The 19,903-nt window shown below is 49.6% G+C and overlaps 2 protein-coding genes across 2 annotated transcripts in view; one reads left to right on the top strand and one right to left on the bottom strand.

The window, feature by feature from the left end:
* Nucleotides 1-3,045: 3,045 nt before the first annotated feature.
* On the top strand, nt 3,046-18,227 carry ATP1B1 (ATPase Na+/K+ transporting subunit beta 1). Its single transcript, XM_054163222.1, has 6 exons — nt 3,046-3,375; nt 6,067-6,195; nt 13,144-13,299; nt 14,059-14,243; nt 16,051-16,131; nt 16,755-18,227. Exons 1-6 carry the CDS (start codon nt 3,276-3,278, stop codon nt 17,019-17,021), a joined length of 918 nt encoding a protein of 305 aa, XP_054019197.1. The 5' UTR covers nt 3,046-3,275; the 3' UTR covers nt 17,022-18,227.
* Nucleotides 17,461-19,903, bottom strand: part of NME7 (NME/NM23 family member 7) — a 96,902-nt gene continuing 94,459 nt past the window's right edge. The window contains exon 12 of the mRNA XM_054163225.1: nt 17,461-18,305. Within this exon, the coding sequence (XP_054019200.1) occupies nt 18,273-18,305 (33 nt within the window). The 3' untranslated portion in view covers nt 17,461-18,272. The remainder of the gene's footprint in view (nt 18,306-19,903) is intronic.

The following is a 19,903-nucleotide window of genomic DNA, read 5'->3' on the forward strand; positions in this document are numbered from 1 at the left end:
CATCACCCACAGCCACCTAGAGATATTTCTAGATCATGCCACCCAAAGCTCCTGCTGCACATTTCCCCCCACAAATGGCACCAATGGGCAGAAAAGCCAGCAAGCTGGACAAATCCTCACTTTACTTCACTCTGCATTGGGCCATTCTGTTTCAGTGCTACATCAAAAGTAATTGTCCATGTTCCTTACCCTGTCCTTGTCCTAGGTGCTTTCTCCCAGTCCTGCAAGGCAGGAGCCCCAAAGGAAGCAGAGATGTCAATGGTATCTATGCTCAGACCCACTGGAGAAAATCAGAGTGCTTGCTCTTCACATGCTAACTCCTCAAGGCAGTGGAATAAACATGTAACAAATTCCACATTGCTGGTTGCTCCTAGGAGCTGGTGCATAGCTTCCCCCAGCCCCATCTTTCCTCCTGCAGCTAATCTCCTGGACATGGATTGCTTTGCACATTTTGTTCTTGGGAGTTTCAAACATTGCCTCAGGCCCTTATCACCTTAAAAAATCAGATTGTATATAGTGGTGGCCCTAGGGACGGCCTGATTGATATCTGAGAAGCCAAACAAACAGTGAATTTGAATAAAATTTGGCACCTATTCTGCTGGTTCTGAGAAGTTAACTCACCAACCTCAAGTAAAGTCCTGAGCAGGCACAAGGCTGAAGCTTTGGGTGTGTAGAAGAGTTTGCAGAAATGGTGTGCAAGCCTCATGAAGGGCCTTTTGCCTGTTCCAAATCCTGCATGCCTCAGCCTGTGTAGCCACAGAGATTTGGTATTGCTGGCCACTGCCAACCCAACAGGACTTCTCTGTATTTATACAGAAATGCAGGCACTTGCAGGAAGAGGAGAGAATCTCACAGTGATCCTTAAACAAACACTGATGAAGTCAGGAGCTCCTGCAGCTCAGCTTCTACCAGCATCACTAGACCTTGTAGCAACTGCAAGAATGGACTCAGAGGAAGACCACGTTTCTGGGCAGCCATTTTATTCAGATACTCTCTAGCTGCTTTCTCCAAACTAATTTTCCATGGTCTTAGGAAATAATGCCGTGGGGGAGTGTGCTCCCATTCAAATCTTCCCTGATTTGAGTACCACTATGAAGCTGCCTGAATATCCCATGCCCATGGATAATGTCAGACACAACATCCAAGGGTGGGCTGTCTGATGAGTACACTTCATGCTTGGGTGACACCACCAGACACTCACATATAATTCCCAAATGGCTATCCTTTGTAGGGTGGCATACATGGGCCACAGATTGTAGCCAGGGCATTAGAGAGTTGGTTCAGTTCCTCAGCAGCCAGTGCAGACCTGCTGACCCGGCAGCTGAAACTGCCTACTTGACTACAGCAGCAACTACACTGAAGTCTGGGAGTTAAAAATGGGTGGTTTTCCCTTCAGCAGTGCTTGTCCATTTATTGGCTTGATTGTAATCACAGCTGCCTTAACTTGTAACCGATACTGTCCTCCCTGCAGTGTAGATGTTCACCTGGGTATTAGACACTGCTGTCTGTGTTTGCTTTTCTTATCACCCACCATCAGCAGGTCCCTTTAAAAGACCAGCTCTGACCAGACATCAAGGAGAAAAGAGAGATGCTGTTTATTCTCTTTCCTATAGCTGACCAGCTCTTTCCCATCAAATAAATGCCACTGAAAGCTGATCCTCCTAACCTAGGATGAAAATCTGTGTGGCACACCTGGCTCTTTGGTCATGCCGAACACACTGTGGAGCCTTTGGCAAGTTGGGCACTCCTAATTAAACACACACAGGCTCCCGTTCTAACCCACAAGCCTGGATGGCTTTGGAAATCTGGTCATGTGCCTACGCTAAGGAGGCCATGCTGCCATGAATGGTGGCATGACCTTGAGGGTGTCTGGTCTGTGCGGACCCATTGTAGCTCCAGCAGGCTATAGCCCCAAAATACAGGTCTCTCAGCTGTCTGTTTCAGGACCTAGTTTTGAATGTTACTTGTCCCCACTGGTGTGGGGAGTGTGGGAGCACTGCGGGGACGCCGCCTGCCCTGCAGCGGGGCTCCAGCCGCTCTCACAGAGCTGACCCCTCCAAAGAAAGCCCCAACCCCATCGTGCCGGGCCGGGCCCCACCGTTTGCTCTCTGCTGCGGGCGCCGCGCTGCCGGCAGCTGGGTACCGGCCGATCCCGGGGCTTTGAGCGGCACAGGTTCTTCAGGCACCGCCCTGAAGGTCACCCCGCAAAGGCGGCTGCGGCCTGTTCTCCCTTCACTATCGCAGCTGCAGCGCTCCGGGGTAGGCGGGCGAGCACCCCTGGGGTGCCTGTTCCCGCCTGCTTGCACTCCCCGCCCGGTAGGTGCTTTCAGCGGAGCGGGGGCCGGGAAGGGCGCGCTGTTTACGTTAAATATTCCGCAGCCGGGTTACACGTGAGCCAGCCGGAGCGTGGCGGGGCCAGGAGGAGCGGAGCAGCCGACTCGGTGCGGGGCGGCGGCAGCAGCAGGAGGAGGGGAGAAGGACGATGCCCAGCGCCCCGCCGATCGGGCGGCGCTGCCGTCTGGGCGGCGCGGCCTCTGCAGGGGCCAGGACCCGCCGGGCGCGCGGGCGTGGGGGTCGGCGTCTGAGCTCTCCAGGCGGGGCCCTGCGGACCGAGAGCGGCACGCGCGCGTGCGCGTTCCCGCGCGCCCAGGTGTGCCGGCAGGCGCGCGAACGTGCGTACGCACCTGCACGCGCACACGTGCGTGCACAGCCGGGCGGGCAGGGGCACGCGCCCACGCTCGCACACCCGTGCACGTGCACCCTCGGACACGCACGTGCCCGCCGCAGCCCCGGCCGCGCCCCTCCCCCAGGCAGACCCCGAGGGGCGCCCGGCCCGGCCCCTAACGGCGCTGCCGCCGGTGCCGCAGCATCGTCCGGCCTCCCGGTCCGGCGGCTGCCGCACCCCCACCGGGCCCCGCCCCGCCGCCGAGCCTCGGCCCCACCGCACGAAAGGTTCCGCCCCACTTCTGCCCTCTACCGTCTTCCATTGGCGGCGGCGGCGGTGGGGCGGAGCCGGCGGTGTATATGAAGGGGCGCGGCAGGCGGGGAGCGCGGTTGCTCTGTCCCCCGTGGGCTGTTCTGCTCTCCCCGTTTGCTGCAGCTCGCGGTCGTCTCTCCCTACCCCGCAGGAGCAGCGCCGCTGGCTGCCCCGCAGCGCGGGCGGGCGCACCCAGACCTTCCCGGTGCCGCAGGGCGCAGAGCCCGGCCGGGGCCTGCCCGCGCCGCCCGCTGAGGGCTAGACTTCTCTCAGCCGCTCGCCCGCTCGCCCTTTCGCCATGGCCCGCGGGAAGGCCAAGGACGGCGACGGCAACTGGAAGAAATTCATTTGGAACTCGGAGAAGAAGGAATTGCTGGGCCGTACCGGGGGCAGCTGGTGTGAGTGCCGGGCAGTGGGTGGTGAGGCTGGGTCGGGGGGCGGCGGCGATGCGGCGGGCACTGCAGCACGGCCCGCGGCGCCCCGCCTCCCCTGGCTGCGGCGGGTCTGCGGCCCCCGGCGAGGGTGGCCTGGGGCGGGGGAGGGGGCGGCTGGGGCTGTAGCTACGCGTCCCCGCTGGATGCGGACGGGGGTTCCTTCTTTTCCCCGCTCCCGTGTCCTGTGGAGCCCTTCAAGGGTCTGGGGGGCATTGTCCGCCTAGACGTGACTCCAGGTGAGGCTGGGGGCGAAGCAGTGTCGGCTCTCTGGGCCCGGGATGGAGCCCGTGGCGTACCGACCTTGGCGAGGGCGCCTTGTCCTTGGGTCTCCTTCCTCGGTGGTGGGGCTGGCCCGTGAGCATCGCCGTCGGGGCAGGCTGCCCTCCTAGCGGTCGTCTGCCTTAGACTTCAGGGTGGTTGTTTTTTCCTCCCCTCTTTCTCTGGATAAAAGAAACTGAGCTGATTTTACCTCGTCGAGAGAGAACAATTGGCTTTTAGTGCTCCTGCAAGAAGGAAATGGCTATATGTGCCTTTGTGATTAAATGCTCATGGTGTATTCATTAGGTGCTCTGCAAATAGCGCTAAGAGGCTTTTAACGTTTTCCTTACGCAAATAGTCTTCCAGTTGCTGCCAACCACAGCTGGTGTGCCACCCTGGCGATGTTGAACTCAGCTCCTGTTGTAATGGATCAGCTGGAGGTGCCACATCCGGAGCTGCCAGCTTTAGCTCTGGCAGGCAGGCGGACTAGTGCAGACTTCTGCTGTATCTTTACGTGAGCAGAATTGGGTTCTCGGTGCGCATGGATAGGTATTTTCTGCTCCTGAGGCACCAGGCAACTGCGCAGTGCTTCAAACACAGAGGCTGAACCAAGTCCTTCTCCCAGAGCACCTGCACCTACCCGCCTAGGACTGATGGCCATTTATGAGTTGATCTGCAGGCTGATGATCCCATCCCTCTGTTTTAAGCCTACCTGTTGCAGGAAGCTTTCTCATTCAATCCTCTTGCACTTGGTTGCCAGACCTGCTGTGTGTTTTCTGAGACCTCGGAGTGGTTTTGACCTTTGAGGTGTCTTTGGCGTTAAGAGCATCCTGGCTGGGGACCTGATTAAATGAGCTACCTCCCAGCGTTTGCTTTTTGATGTTACAAAACTCAGAGGCGTTACGCTGCAGTCTACAGCATTAGTGTTTGGTTTGTTACAACAGCACCTCCTATGACCGTGCTCTGGAAAAAATTTCCACACGTCCCTGACGTCACAGCCATTTGCTTTACGCTGCCTGGATACCAAAGAGTGCTTTTAACTCCTGGAGCACCATGTTACAGAACCCAGCTCTGTCCTCCAGCCCTGCCTACCTCCCCTGCCTTTGGCGTCCATGAGGAAGACAAGAGGAAGGACTGCCTTTCTGACAGTGTCCCTCAGCCTCTGTGTCACTGACTGACCCTCCTGCCCGCCCATCTTTCATAGACTTGAAGCACCCAGAACTGCCTGCTTTCATCAGGAGGCTTCTCCAGCCATGGAGGTTTTATACCATGGAGCTGGGGAGCGAGGAGGAACACTTCCACCTGCTGTTTCCTCCTCTTCCTTTTGTAGCTCGTCTCTTCAAGTTCTTCAAATAAACCAAACACCTCTTTGCTGTTGTTTTTTGTTTGGTTTGGTTTGCAATTAGATGAGGACAGTCTAAGATCAAGCAGAGGCTCCTTGGCCTCTGCGCTGGCCTGCTTATTCCTGCAGCCTGATTAGCATATAGTTGCTTGGCATGGGCTGGCTTAGCCTTTCTGTAGGCGGCCTGGTGATGCCTAGTACGGCATGTTACTGTGCAGTTAATCAGCGGAGATAATCCTTGTAAACTGGTAACTGATACCCACAGCCTGAGCCATGCCGTGTCTCCAGGCTCTCCTCTGCTTCACTCCGCTCTGCTCCCCCGGCTCCTGTCCTGATTATTCTGGGCATCTGCCTTTTGACTAAAACTAAATTCAGTCTTTCCTTATCTTGTAATCCACTCCTTAATTGGAATGAGCAGCGCTGGAGTGCCTTTGTAGATGTACAAGGCTGGCAAATGTGTGGTACCATGACGTGTCTTGAGGACTTTCCCAACGTTTGAGATTATCTGAGCCGATCTGGGCCCAGATTCTGCTCCCACTGCCTTTAGTGGAGGTGATAACCTGAATTACTAGGGGAGATCAGAATTTATAATTGCTTGTAAACCTGAGTGAAACATTTTTTTGTGGACTGCCCTGAGCCTTGTGCAATGGGCGTCCTTCAGAGCACACCTATGGTATAGCTTCTTGCTTTTAGGCACTTTCCTCACTGAAACTGTCACCTGTAATAGCATGCAGTGCCTGCGCTGGGTCAGCCAAGGGATCCTTTGGAATCTGAAACATCATGTTCTACAATCCCAAATCCTGATCCATGGATCTCTAGGTTTTCAGGCACTTGTGTCCAGTCCTGTAATACAACCTGAAGTGACTTATGTTTTCTGTCTGCAGCAGGGCATGTTCAACCCAGTTAACTAATTGCCTCTGCAGCAGGGCTTGCCATCTGGATTCAGTGTGCCAGGCTCTTCCTTGAAGGTGGCAAAGGTTGGGAATTTTGTCCTGAAATGTGACTGCCTTCGAGGGCTTAATTTGATTCCTTTTTCTGTTTGTTTTCTCTTGCAGTTAAGATCCTCCTCTTCTATGTCATCTTCTATGGTTGCCTGGCAGGTATATTCATTGGGACCATCCAAGTGATGTTGCTCACTGTCAGTGAATTTGAGCCCAAATACCAGGATCGAGTGGCACCTCCAGGTAACTAAATAGGAGGCCCATGTTTGACTTGGTGCAAGCTGCTCTGGGGAGGCGGGTTGGTTACTCACTTCAAGAAGGAGGATAAAATAAGTGTCTCGTTGCTGCAACACATATTTGTAGGGGGTGGGTATGTTCTCAGCCTTCTGTGTTAACGGTACTGAGGCTTGAAGGCAATCCTGCTACAATTAAAGGTTGCCTCACATGAAATATGCCTCCTCTCTGAGGGGAGCTTGAACCTGGATTGCTGCTCTTATTGTCCCTTAAACTGAAGCCATGGAGTGAGGCTGAGGCTTCACTTAGGGGTGAGTTGTATGAAGAAGATGGGTTCCATTTTTCTTTCTTCATAGCTACTGTGTTCCTGTTGGTAAGTGAAGGGACAAAAGTAAGATACTAGCTTTATCTGCAAAACAGGGGATGCACAAGGAGAAAGGGGACAGTACCAGTTCTGGAGGTGCTTACCAAACTCACTGACCTGCACAGTGTGATCAAGAAGAGATGGTGGCATTTACTAATGGGCATTTCAATTTAACATGTTGTGGGGCTCTTGTAGTTGCCAATATGTGACTCACCTTTTACTACACAAAATAAGTCTCTGCCCAAAGTTAAAATGATCACTAGAGCAGTGTCTGGGGGCAAGGGTAAGCTGTCCCTGGCTGCAGGTTCCTGCTCTGCCTGCCCAGTCTTTACCGCAGTGATTCCTACTGCAGACAGTAGCGCCTGGAGCCGGGTCAGGGGGAGCTGTGCAACTGCTGCTTTCCCACGTTACAAATGACCTTGAGGCTGCTTGGCATTGGGGATGGTAACGATCTGTCTCCAGTTGCTCTAAAACAGTTCAGAAGCTTATAATAACAGTGGTATTTAAGTGACAATTGCGAGGCTGATGGCTTGTAGCTACAGAAGCCCGCTTTGCTGTCCTGTGGTGCCTTAACAGCCCCGCTGTTTGCAGTGATTATCCCCTGCCCTAACAACATGGGATGTTGCCATCACCAAATGGTGTTACATTTCAGCAAAGAATCCTCTTTTTCAGATAATTGCTTTTCCACCAGCACTCTTTAAAGACAGAGTGGAATCACTCTGTTAGCCTGTGCACTTCTTAACACTTACCCCAGCCATAGCACTGAAAAGTGGCTGTTTGCATCTCTGCAATGGGCTGTGACATGTGCAGGGAGAACTAAACTGTCCCTAATACTGCCCAGGGCCATTAGCTGCGTCTGAAAAGCCAACATGGCAAATGGTGGAGTAATTCTTTTAATGATGTGGTTTTCCCCGGCCGAAGCCCAGTGGTCTCACCAGACATGAAATAATTAGCGAAGAAGCCCGTGGATCTTGGGCCATGTCCAGACAGACCTGCTGTTTAGCCTGATGTCACAGAATTACTCATTCTAGATAAAATGTTTGCATTCTGTGTCAGTTTGCAATCCTCACTTAAGATTTCAGCCTGCAGAAGACTTCTTTTCATCTCTTAATTGTGTACTGCACCAGTTCTTTTTCTGGGGCTTATCTGTTATTTGCTGAAGAAAGGAACTGGATTTCGAGATGCTTTTGTACAGAAACCAAAATGGAGGAAAAATTGAAAGGTCATCAGGGATCTTTCAGGACAGGTGCTGAAATGAAGTGGAACAAAATTCAGCACACTGAATATATGACAGCCCTGCAGTGGGCAGCCCTGCAAACAAGGGTTTTGAACCCAGCTGCAGTGGCGCACACTTAAAACGTCAAAGCGTCATTGCCACCGAATAGCACAGGGCCCTTTGCAGGGCATCGTGTGACAATGTCCTCCAGATGTGGGCAAGGTCTTGTGGAGGTTGGCTCTTAAACTGAAGCCTGTTCCTCATCCTGTGGCACAGCAACCACTAGACCACAATGAGTCAAAAATAGTCTTTTAGTGTAGGCTTTCAGTCTGACCTGGGTGTGAGCTGCTGTGCTGCTGTTTGGAAGGTCAGCAGTCCCAGTGCTCCCCACCGCCTGGGTCTCTGCCCTGGGCTGTAAGCACAACTGCTTTTCTGACAGCAAACGTGTGTGGGCATGTTCACTCCTGCACATGGTGAGCATCAAACTTACTTTTGTGACCTGGGACCCCTGTGGGCTATGTACTACATAAAAGAGGGTTTTGTGCATTTCTAATTCCTGGTTCTTCTGGGCAGATTTGCAGGCCAAGTATGTTGGCAGCTCGATAGAGCTCCAGATTTTCTAGGAAGTTAGAAAACCTGTGTTTATTCTTTTTGAAGTGCTTTGTCCTTGGGCAACTCACTGCTGTGTCAGCCCAGAATGCCAGGGAAAGGGGAAACACTAATTCCCTTCCAAATTTGCAGGAGAAACTGCTGCAGGGGCTGCTATAATATCATTCCTGTTCTGAAATACAACAGACTTCATAAGAGTGACAAAACCTACAGGAGGTTTTATTGAGTTATTGACATGGGCATAACATTGAAAGCCATAAAGGGCTATTTTTGTAGCCAAGTGTCATTAATATGCTAATTGGTTTCTGCCTTGAACACAACAGGAATGTTATGCAGGGCTTCAGGGCGAGCTGAGTTTTGTACTGTTCTGTGATACTTTTTTGCCTTCCCCCCTCCTCTTTTGTCTTGGGATGGGTGAAGGATCAATGCAGTTCACCTTGTCCAGCTTTGCCGTCGCAACAGCCACAATTCCACGTGTGCTGCAGGCTTGGACTCTGCTTTAAGCACAGAGGACTTGCCCTGCTAATAGGGGAGGATGAGGATATTGTCTCTTACAACATGCACTGAGTGTCAAAAAAAAAAAAGCCCAGCACACTGTTCTCCTCCTCAATATAAATTGGACTGTGTATCCTGCCATCTTGTGGTGTGCCTCCTGTGAAACATGGCATCCCATCACCACCGCTGGTGCAGGGATGGGAGAACTCGCTGCTCCTGAAGGCTCTTAAGTGGCAGCTGGAAGAATCCCTGCTGAATGCCCCCTGCCAGGGGATTTCAGGAGTCCTTGCATCAAGTGCTGGGCTATGGTGTGTATGCCCTACTTGGCTTATTTAGCTAGGGTAGCAGCAGAGAGGTGGCAGGAGGCCGTAAGTGTGCTGCTTCATCTGAAGTGGTCCTTCTCCAGTCCTTTCTGTTGTTGCAGCAGCTATCACAGGCAGGGACACCTTCTACTAGATCAGGTTGCTCAAGGCCTCATCCAGCCTGGCCTTCACCTCCAGGGAGGGTTCCCTGGGCAACCTGTTTCAGTGTCTCAGCATCTGCACTGTAAAGAATTTCTTTCCTTATAAAGACATTTGGATAAGATCCAGGAATCTTATCTGCTAAGCAGATTTTGCTGCATTTACAGAAAACTTGCACCTGCTCTTTGCACTTGGGGGAGGAGGTTGAGGGTCACTAGAAGCTTGGAAGGACAGTGCTTGGTATGGAGACTTTGAAAGTCTCTTCTCATTTACTGAGCTGCAGGGGTGGGGGCAGCTGGTAAATAGGAATGGTGTAGTGATCACCTGATTTGTCACCTCTGTCATCCCAGAGGTGTTGAGACTCATTCTGAACCACGATTACACGGTACTTTGAAATGGACATGACAAGATGAAGCAAGAGTGGTTACTATGGACTTACACAGCCATTCCTTATACACCCAGCTTCCCACTTCTAGTCTCTTCCTTTTCACTCCCAGGATTTTTTTTCTTCAAGTCTTGCTTTTGCAGTTTAGAATGATAAAATCTGTTTTTTAAATGAACTTGAATAAATGTGTTTTGGAAGTGGATCTGTGGCTGGAAAACAGTCACTGATTTGATGTGCTGCTTTTGGTGTATTCTACATTGGTAGGGTTAGAAAGCCACCAGAAGGTGATGTCTGTTACATTAAGATGTCACTCATCCATGTGGACAGTGTCAGGAGGAGACAGCAATTGTACTTCCTAGCAAGGCACTCCTGAGGAGCCAATTGCAGACATTTTCTGATGTGATTTCCTCAGTATTGTAGCAACAAGCTACTTGATTCTTCTGTCTACAAAGACCAGTGTCAACACCCATGATACAGTGATGTGTCTCTGTGGTAACAGCATGAGATGCAGAACTGTGGCAAGCAGATCATAGTATGCAGATGAGGAGCAGATTGTTTAGACTCCAGGCTATGAAAGTACTTGAGGCTTTGTTTCTTTTCCCCCCATAGGACCTGCATATGATGGCATCCTTGTGTGCATGAAGCCTTTAAGAGGCTTATTCATGCCTCTAACTTATTTGAGCCACAGACATAGGTGTGTAGGTAGACACATAGGTGACTAGCAACGCATGGTAGGTAGCACAGGAATGGCTCAGCTTTGTGATTTGTGTACCTACCTACTTCAGTTCCCTAATGGGGATGAGAGAGGGTTGCAGAAGCATTCTGCAGTGGTTACCTCTCATCACACCAAATCAGCACACATTTTAAACTGGATTGCTTAAGGATTGGGTGATAGTGCTGCTCTGTAACAGCAGTGAAGCTTTTACTTTGGATATGGAAGTACAGTTGGAAAAGAAAGAAGGAAATGATAGACCTGTGCTTAGGGCTTTGTGTGCCATCAGCTGCAGGCATGTGAGAATAGAGGTTGTGGTAGAAGCCAGTAAAACATTTTTAATCGGGATAAAGCTATTTTTTGTAACGTGCCCTTCATCTTCGCTACCATTACTTCCTTGCTTCGTAAGTGGGAAGATCTCTGCTCTTGTCCTAAATAAAGAGAGTACCTGCTGTACCGAAGCCTGGCCCAGTCTGGTTCATCAAGTGCGTGTCAATGCCTGCAGTTACTGCTGACAGCACTCCAGCTACGGCCACGGGCTGCGTCTGCCTGGCAGCAATAACCATTCTCTTGCACCAGTCACTGGAGTGACTGCATGGACCTGCTGCTTGGGCAAAACAGGGAGTCTCTTCTCCCAGCCAAGGCACTTCTCTCATGGGCAGAGGGTTGGCTTGGGACTGTGCATAGCAGGTGCCAGGATCTCCTAACCTGAGGACAGGATTATTCTCCTGGGTGACTTTTGCACAGCACAGGCTCTACGTGGCTGACCTTGCCTTCCCCTTTGCTATGCCTGCATGGGTGCCTTTATGCATTACCTTGGATGGGACCAAAAGACAAAAAAGAGGTGGGGAGTTCATTTTAGACCTCTTGAGCAATAGCTTAGCTGCCTGAATGACGCTTAAGAAGCCTGGCCAGGCTTTCTTGACGTTTATATTTATACACTTGAATGATACAGCTGTAACTTGAACTCCAGGAAAGGCAGACCCAGGACAAGAAGCATGGCCTGGCCTGCCTTGCCTTTGCTGCAATTCCAGGTAGCCACCTCAAGTGACTCTGAGTCCCTTGCTTCCCAGCTGCATAGTAACATGAGGAGGTTCTGGCAAGATGTGACTGAAATCCCTTACTAAAATTGAACCCAGCTTGTTTATTATACATAACTGTATGCAGCAAGAAAGCAAGAAATTGATCAAAAAGTGACTGTGGAGCTAGTGGAGTAGTGAGTTGCTTCTAAACTTGTAACACTTAACCTGGTCAGTATTTACCAGAGGCAGTTCTGAGGGATTAAATCTGCTTCCTGGAATAAAACTCCAACCTTTCAGCTACTTGCTGGGTGGCTTGCTATCTTCGGTAGCTAGGAACTGTGCTTAGGGGAACAAAGCTAATCTTTGTCCTAGGTTACAAATTCCAACTCGGTGGGTAGTGAAGGGGGAGTGGTGAGCTGGCTTGAGGAGGGGCTGAGCAGGAGCACTCAAGTGGCTTTGGAAAAGTGCTGGAGTCACAAGCTCTTGTGGGTTGGAGCCAGCCAGCTAAGCTGCCCGAGTTTTGCACCAGGGGAACTTGTTGGAAACAGGCTTGTTCTGAAAGCTGTCAAAGCCACTGCTGCTCCCCTGCTCCTTTTTCTTGATCTTGCTAAAATGGAGAAGACAAACTGAATAGAAGTCAGGACCTCAATAATTACAGTGGCCACCACAAAAGCAGCAGGATCTGCAGTTCCATTACTGGAGTTTAAACTGTTAGCCATGCTTCAATGCATTCAATTAAAACGTGACCTCAAGCCTCACGCAGGAGCAGCTATTTCCAAATCACATAATGAAAAGTGAAGGGGTTGGTACTTTTTATCCTCTGCAGACATCACTTGCATCTAGACCCTTCTCCATGCATTATTATTTTCTTTCCCTTCCTCCTCCTAAAATCAAAAGTGGAGCCAGTTACACAGCCCCAAATCTAGGACGGCCTTTGAAACATCTCTCCTGTGTCATGGAATTTCCTACTCACGTTCTCAGTGATGAGCTGCTGATTAGAGGGCTCAGCAGATGATTTCTGCAAGCAGAGATACCTGCCTATGGAGTCCAAAAAACAGAGAAAGTAATCAGGGCGATGAAGTTGCTGGGTGAGAAAACGTCTCCTGCTCTGTATCCTCCAGGGGGGACCACACAAAGGCCATGAGGATTACAGCCAGCAAAGAGTGGCCACGGCTAACTTGGGGAACCTCTCATCTGTTTCTTTGCAAGGGTTCATGCTTGGACACCTCTGTCTCCTACACAAAGCACACTGTGCAGGCTTTCAAGGCAGTCTGTGAGGGATGCATATGTAAGATGTGGTTTCTGTGGGACTTGATTTCATACAGTTAGTCTCACACACAGACAGCTTCTCTTCTGTTCTTGGGGAGGAGGCAGAAGTGGGCAGGGGACCTGTGGGTGACTGTTTTTCTCGAGGAAAACCTTGACTTGTAGCCTCCCTTCTGGATTCTGTGATTTTTATCTGTTTAGTGATGCAAACATCGTGACAAATATTCCAGACTGTTCTGGGGAAGAGGAGATAAGAGCCCATCAGAGGCTCCCCTCTAGTGATCTTAAGCTGTTTTGTACAAGTCGTGAAGTCTGAAAAGTAGAGATTATTAGAATGAGTTATCTTCTTGGTGTGTGTTGAGCTGCCTGAGGCTGTGCTGCTCTGTGCTGTACTTAAACGTTTTCTTCCTGATTTTGCTTTTCTTAGGACTGACTCAAGTCCCCCAGGTGCAAAAGACGGAAATTTCCTTTACTGCCTCTGATCCAAAAACTTATGAGCCTTATGTGAAGAACCTCGAGAAGTTCTTAAAGGACTACAGTGCTGATCAACAAACTGAAAACATTATATTCCAGGACTGTGGGGGTAAGCCTCGCCTGTTCCCTCCAGCTGAGGGCTCTGTCCAGTGCCTGTGTGTCAGGTCTGTCAGCAGATGAGGGTGAGCAGTGGCTGTCTCTGGCCATTCCTTTTGCTGTAACACAGGGCACGTTGGCATATTGGCAGGCTCTGGTTTCAGTCATATGGCTGCTAGTTTAATTAGCTTGGACAGACCAGACTTGGCCAGGGATGCACCTAGCAGCTTATTGGTAGAGGTTATATGGCTGGAAGCTCCCAGATTTCACTTGGAGAAAGTTGCAGCTGACTCTTGGGAGCACATGGCACTGACCTTGTCCTCTCTGACAGTCATTACTGATGGCTTTGCTAAAGCCTCTTGATGCAACGCAGCAAAACATCTGGGAGGACTTCACCTTTAGCAGGTTATACATAATAATGCAGAGAAGCCTATTGCCTCGTGACACAGGCACGTAGATTCTGAGGGGAGCCCCCTTGTCAAAAGCTGCCAAAGAAAAATTCTGTGGCGCTGGATTACAAATGTGATCATTCTCTTGTTGTCTGGAAGAGCCTTGCTGGTCTGGGACCAGCCCACACATGCTGGGTGGCTATGCACGGTGGGGCTGTGGTGCCAGCCTCCAGAAGATGGTGTCACCCATTGGATGAGGGGTCAATCCAAACTACTCAGCTAAACATCAGTGTTGCTGATGTGTGTTGTGTGCAGATCAGTGTTCCTGACAAGCAAAAGATCGCCTTGCATATAGCTGTCTTTTCATTTCCCAACCCTGACAGAAACACCTACTGATTACAAAGAGAGAGGACCATATAGTGATGCCCAGGGCCAGAAGAAGGTCTGCAAATTCAAACGTGACTGGCTGGACAACTGTTCTGGAATAAATGATCCCTACTTTGGGTACAAGGATGGCAAACCATGCATCCTCGTCAAGCTCAACCGAATTATCGGCTTCAAACCCAAGGTAAGTACCTCTTCCCTTTCTAGCAGAAGCTGCTGAGGAGGAGGAGTTGGCTGCAGGTTTGCTGTGCCTGCTTCTCTCTCTCTGGAGAGAGATCAGTTTTAAAGCACCTCTGCAGACAAGAAATGGTGAGACAATGCGAGTGAGTGACTGGCTTTAAAGAGACTCCATCAAAAAGCAGGGAGAACGGCACACTGTGAGTTGGTAACGATTAGCAGTGAGCCTCACCGAGTAAACTCCTGGTTATTTATCTGGTAACTCCTGAGCCTGCCAAGCGAACTGCTCTGCTGGATTACTTCTTCAAATGGTAAAACCCATTTTAAGTTCTTGCGTGCATCCATAGGACTGTCCCAGACCAACTCTATCTGTAAAAAGACCAAGTGCGTTGTGTTGTGTCCTGATTTACTCCATGCCTTCCTCAGGCAGTGTAGAGTTGCCTGTCTGACTAAATCCACTTGATTAGTTATTATTGGTATTAATTTATCAGACTGAAACATAGGCAAAACCACAAACTACATCTGAGAGTCAGGCATAGCTCTTAGTGCAAGAGCTGTGAGGAGGTCTTTAGATCATTTAGTGGTTTCCCAGATGCTGTAGGATGTGTCTGTCACTGCTTGCTCTGTGCTTCACCTGAAGGCATGCTTGCAGCAATGCTGAAGGATGTTAATCTGGACAGGAACGGTTTGACTTCTGTTGTGGGGTTTTGGTTGGTTGGTTTGTTTCTGTCTTTTTTTCCCCCAAAACATTCAAATGCAAACAAATGCTCCAAGCAATTGGTGGCAGAACACTGCTACTGAACAAGGTGGTGTGTAGAACCTACCTCTCTGTTATCTGGATGGAAAACAGAGCAAAGGGTCTGCAAACTGCTATCACCACTGTCCGTCACTGCAGTTGGGGATGAGGAACAGTGCTGGTAATGAGTTGTGAGGAGCATTTGTCTATGATGGAGCCTGCCCTGTGCTAAAGAAACAAGTTGAGGTTTTGCTCCTCTGATCCAGGGCGGAAGCAATGTGTGCATTTTAGCAGGAATGTGCTGTGCTTGGCATGTGGTGGCTGTGAGATGACACAGATGTGTGTGTTTGACTGGGGAAGAGAAGGGTTTGCCACCAAGAGCTAAGAGCTCTGAAGAGCTGCAGACCACAGCAGAGTCTAGTTGAGGAATGATGATGATTTCATTTAGAGTATCTAAGGCGATACTTTGGTTTCCTTGGTCCATAGAGACCCTATAGCTGTTGTGTTGGGTGAGGTGTATAAAGTAGATCTCAGCCTTGCAAGGCTGTGCAGCAGTACTGCACTTGTTAAGAGACCTAAGGCCAACATCAGCATTGGCACTCACTTCCACCTTCCCTGGCACACTCAGAGCCTTTATCCTTCCCTGTAGGTGGTGACAAAGGTCAGCAACGTTAGGGTGTGCTGCTTTTTGTTCTTCCTTGTGCCTTTTGAGCCCTAACAGCACCCACCTGGCAGGCAGGTGTCTCTTCTAGCTTCTGTCTGGGCTTTGCACAAACAAGCCCTGCTGGCTGGCACTTTGCTATGAAAGGCTTTCCTCAGTGACACCACAAAGCTAAAAGTGTCCTGATCTGCTTGCCTTGGGGTCTGCTAAAGGCTGTAAGAACAGACACAGCTCTGTGTTAAGCTATTCTGCTTTGAGTTGTGTTATGCTGCTTGTCTGTCCCAAGACCATCACCAAGAGCTCTTGCCTCTGGCATGGCTCTGGAAGGGATTCCATTTTACAGCATGTTTTTGCTACCTTTACTGCTGCAGAGAAGTGTTCCATGGGTAACATTCCTTTGTTCTGGGTTTCTTCTAGGCTCCAGTAAATGAGAGCCTCCCTCCAGAGATTATGGCAAAATACAGCCCATATCTCATCCCCGTCCACTGCATTGCCAAGGTAAGTTACACCCAGCAGTGCAGGCTGGGGAAGCCGCAGGGTTTTGTCCCTCTTTGTCTTTCTGCAGACAGCAGGGGTGGTGCTCACTTGGGTACCTCCCCCTTCAGAACAGGAGTTCTCAAACACCCTGATATGATGGAAGACAGTGTTGCCCTCACAGGGAGGGGCTTAGAAGCAGGGTCAGATAGTAAAAAGATTTCCTCAAAAGTAGCTGTTTTGCTTCCAAGCACTGTGCTGGAGCTCTGAGGAGGATGGCTGAAGAAAGGGCTCCAGGGGAGCTGGATTTTACCTGGTGGTGTAAAAGCAGCTGAGAAACAGCAAATTTCTCTTTTAGCCAAAGATTGTGCATTGGTAGGAGAGGAAGCTGTGGTGGTTTCTGGATGCATGAAGTGGTTCAGGTTTAAAGAAAGAAAAGCTCTTTTCCTGGCTGAGGTGTGCTGGGAGCAGCTGGTTTGACGGCATTCAAGTGTCCTCTTCACCACTCTGGGCCATCCTCCTGCTGTCAGGGTGAGGATCAGCGACGACTCGAGAGAGGTCGCGGTCAAACCTGCCAGGGAGAAGGGCTGCAAAAGGTAGCCTCTGAGTGACTTGTCATTGCTTGTTCTTCCTTTCCCCACCTCCAGAGAGAGGAAGATGTAGACAAGATAGGCACTGTGGAGTACTATGGGATGGGCGGGTACCCCGGCTTTGCCCTGCAGTACTACCCCTACTACGGCAAGCTCCTGCAGCCGCGGTACCTGCAGCCGCTGGTGGCAGTGCAGTTCACCAACCTGACCTACGACACGGAGGTGCGTGTGGAATGCAGGGCCTACGGGCAGAACATCCAGTACAGCGACAAGGACCGCTTCCAGGGACGCTTTGATATTAAATTCGACATAAAAAGCAGCTGATTGTAAGCACAACTCTCTTCCCCCCACCCCTCCTCCTCCTCCTCCTAGACATTAAAAAAGGTTAAAAAAAAGATAAATAAATACACAAACAGAGAAACAAAACAAAAAAAAGAACAAAAAAGCAAAACCTCCTAGTCTTGAACAAACTGTCATACGTATGGGACCCACACCTACTCTGTATGCTTTACACTAGCTTCCTGCATTTACTAGTCTAGAATGTAAACAAAGTGTAGCAATAGCGACAAATATTTATTCTACTGTAAATGACAAAAGAAGACAAAATTGAGCCTTGGGACATGCCCATTTTTACTGTAAATTATGATTCCATAACTGACTTGTAGTAAGCAGTGTTTCTGGCCCCTAAGTATCGCTGCCTCGTGTATTTTATTTAGTGTACAGTACTATAGGTGCATACTCTGGTCATTTTTCAAGCCATGTATTGTATCTGTTTTCTACTTCTTGTGAGCAAAGACTTTCTGCTGTCCAAGGTGTAAATACTCAATGGGACTAGAACTGGCATGATACTTCTCATTATTCTGTTCCTTCTCAAAGAAAGGCCCACCTGTGAGACTATTTAACAGCACTCCATAAGGCTTCTGACTTTTCTGTGGTGTTAGGGTATTTTATTTGGAGGGGTGGCAGGGGAAACTAACTTAAGTGAAGTTAAAGAGAATAGATGATTGTGTACTGTGCTTTGTAGCGAATGCTGTCTCTCTCTCCACCTTTTCCCTCATCCTCCAGTATGTTGTGTGAGAGACTGGGTCAGACTACCTTCAGTGATAGGCGTAACTCTTTGCTTTGTATATTTTCTTTTCTCTCTCTTTTATTTCTCCTTTTTTCCCCCCTCCTTTCTCTTTCTTTCCTTTCCTGCTGGAGGCATCGCACACTGTGGTGCTAATGTCTTTTATTGAATGTTTTAACCATTTTCATGGTGGAAGAATTTTATATTTATGCAGTTGTACAATTTTATTTTTTTTCTGCAAGAAAGTGTAATGTATGAAATAAACCAAAGCCACATGTTTCAAAAGAAATCTTTATTTTCAACTTTATAAAAGCAATGCAGTACCCCATAGAATGGTGTTAAATGTTGTCTAAAGTGCAAAACTCTATGTTCTAACATGTAACAATAGCCAGGAGTACAGTGCTCTTGTTGATCTTGTATTTCAGTCAGGTTGAAACATTGGACAAATAAATGAATGAACACACCCTGCTCTGTGCATGTCTTTTGCCTGGGGGGGAGGATGGAGGCTCTTAGTTGTCCAGGATCTTGAAGAAGTACTGCACCTGTTTCAAACAGAAAGCACAGCCTTACATTCCCAGAACACCTTAAGGCTCTGGGAATGTCACCTGAAGCTGCTGCTCCCACCTGTGAGCAAAGGTGTTACACACTACATGTTACACACGTAGCTGCTGCTAGCAACTACCGGTAAAAATGGTTTATCCGGCAGCGGTGTGGGCTGCAGGGCCACAGGGGAGGCTGCACCCTGATGTCACAAGGGGAAGAAATGGGAGCTTCAGAGCAGCAACTGGTTCTGTGTCACTGCTGGGCCAATAGATCAGCACTGAGAGCAGGCTCTGCCTGATGGGGCTGCTAAGACTTGACAAAATGTGGCAGCTGCCTTCCTGCAGGAGTCACAGTCACTTCATGCTGCATGATGCAGAGTGCCAGGGAGAATGTCTCCATGAAAAGTGACAAAACATGACTCCTGCAGCAAGCTGCTTGATGAAGCCTTCCCAGTTGGAGTGCATGACACTGGAAAAGCCAAGCTGCTAAACCTTTTGCCAGCTGCTGGAAGGAGAAGCACAGTAAGGGTTTGCTAGGCCATCTACCATCTGCAGTTGGCTGTCCTGTACTGTTGCTGTGGTGCAGGAACTGGTGGAGATCTCACCTGCAGCTGTGTCATCTGCTGCTGAACATTTATAGCTAGGCAAGGGGCTGTGAGTCAAGTACTGGAATATGCCCTGAAGGAAGCTGCACTTGCATAGGAGCTGCAGGAAAGCTGAGCCCTTTTGGCTGACACCAATCAGTGGGTGTGCTGCTGCTGCCATTTAGGAGGTGTGGGGAGTATGGGTCAAGGTTTGGTAGGATCATCTGTCCTTACAATTCAATGCTTAGCTGCATGGCCTGTGGCAGTTCAAAAAACCAAAACCCCCAAACAAACCCAAACCAAACCAGACCCCAACAAAAAAACCCCAAACCCCAAACTTGAACTGCTTTATTTATAGGAGGCCTAGCTCATGGGTAGATAATTCAGCTCCTTTTACTTTACTAGAAGAGGACAAAGTATTAACTACTAATAATGGCTTATTCCAGGGGTTGGGACAAACACTGCCAAAAACTTCAGCAAGCCTCGAAAGTGGGGGGGTCATAAGAACTACTTTTAGAAGCAGCACATGAAATCAAGAACAAACCTTTACCTCCTGCCCCCCAGTAACTCCCTAGTACAAAATCAGTGAAAGCAGGATTCTGGCTTGGGTCACTAAGTGATATGACAGCCATGACCCCAGCTGCACATCCTGCAGCCACCCACTGCAAAGACCCAACAGGCTTCGTGACCCCAGCTCCACCCCACACACACAGCCAGGCATGTCCCCTCCTCCCTTTAGAAATGCTATCATTTGTCAGACCTAGTAGAGATACAACCTTAAAAGGACACAAGATGGTCTAAAATACAATACAATGAACTAAAATGTACAGCCAAACCTCAAAACCCCAAATCCCACCCTCCCCCCAGCAATGACAAGCAGAGGTAGAGCCCTGGCTCTCCCACTACCACCAGTGCTTACAGCACACAGCAGACTTACTGGGTGCTAAACCTTTCAGAACATGCTGCTGCCACAGTCTTGCTATGTCAAAAGGCAGAGCAGCACACCTGAGGGGC

This window comes from Dryobates pubescens, chromosome 8 (assembly GCF_014839835.1).
Source record: "Dryobates pubescens isolate bDryPub1 chromosome 8, bDryPub1.pri, whole genome shotgun sequence".
Lineage (NCBI taxonomy): Eukaryota > Metazoa > Chordata > Aves > Piciformes > Picidae > Dryobates > Dryobates pubescens.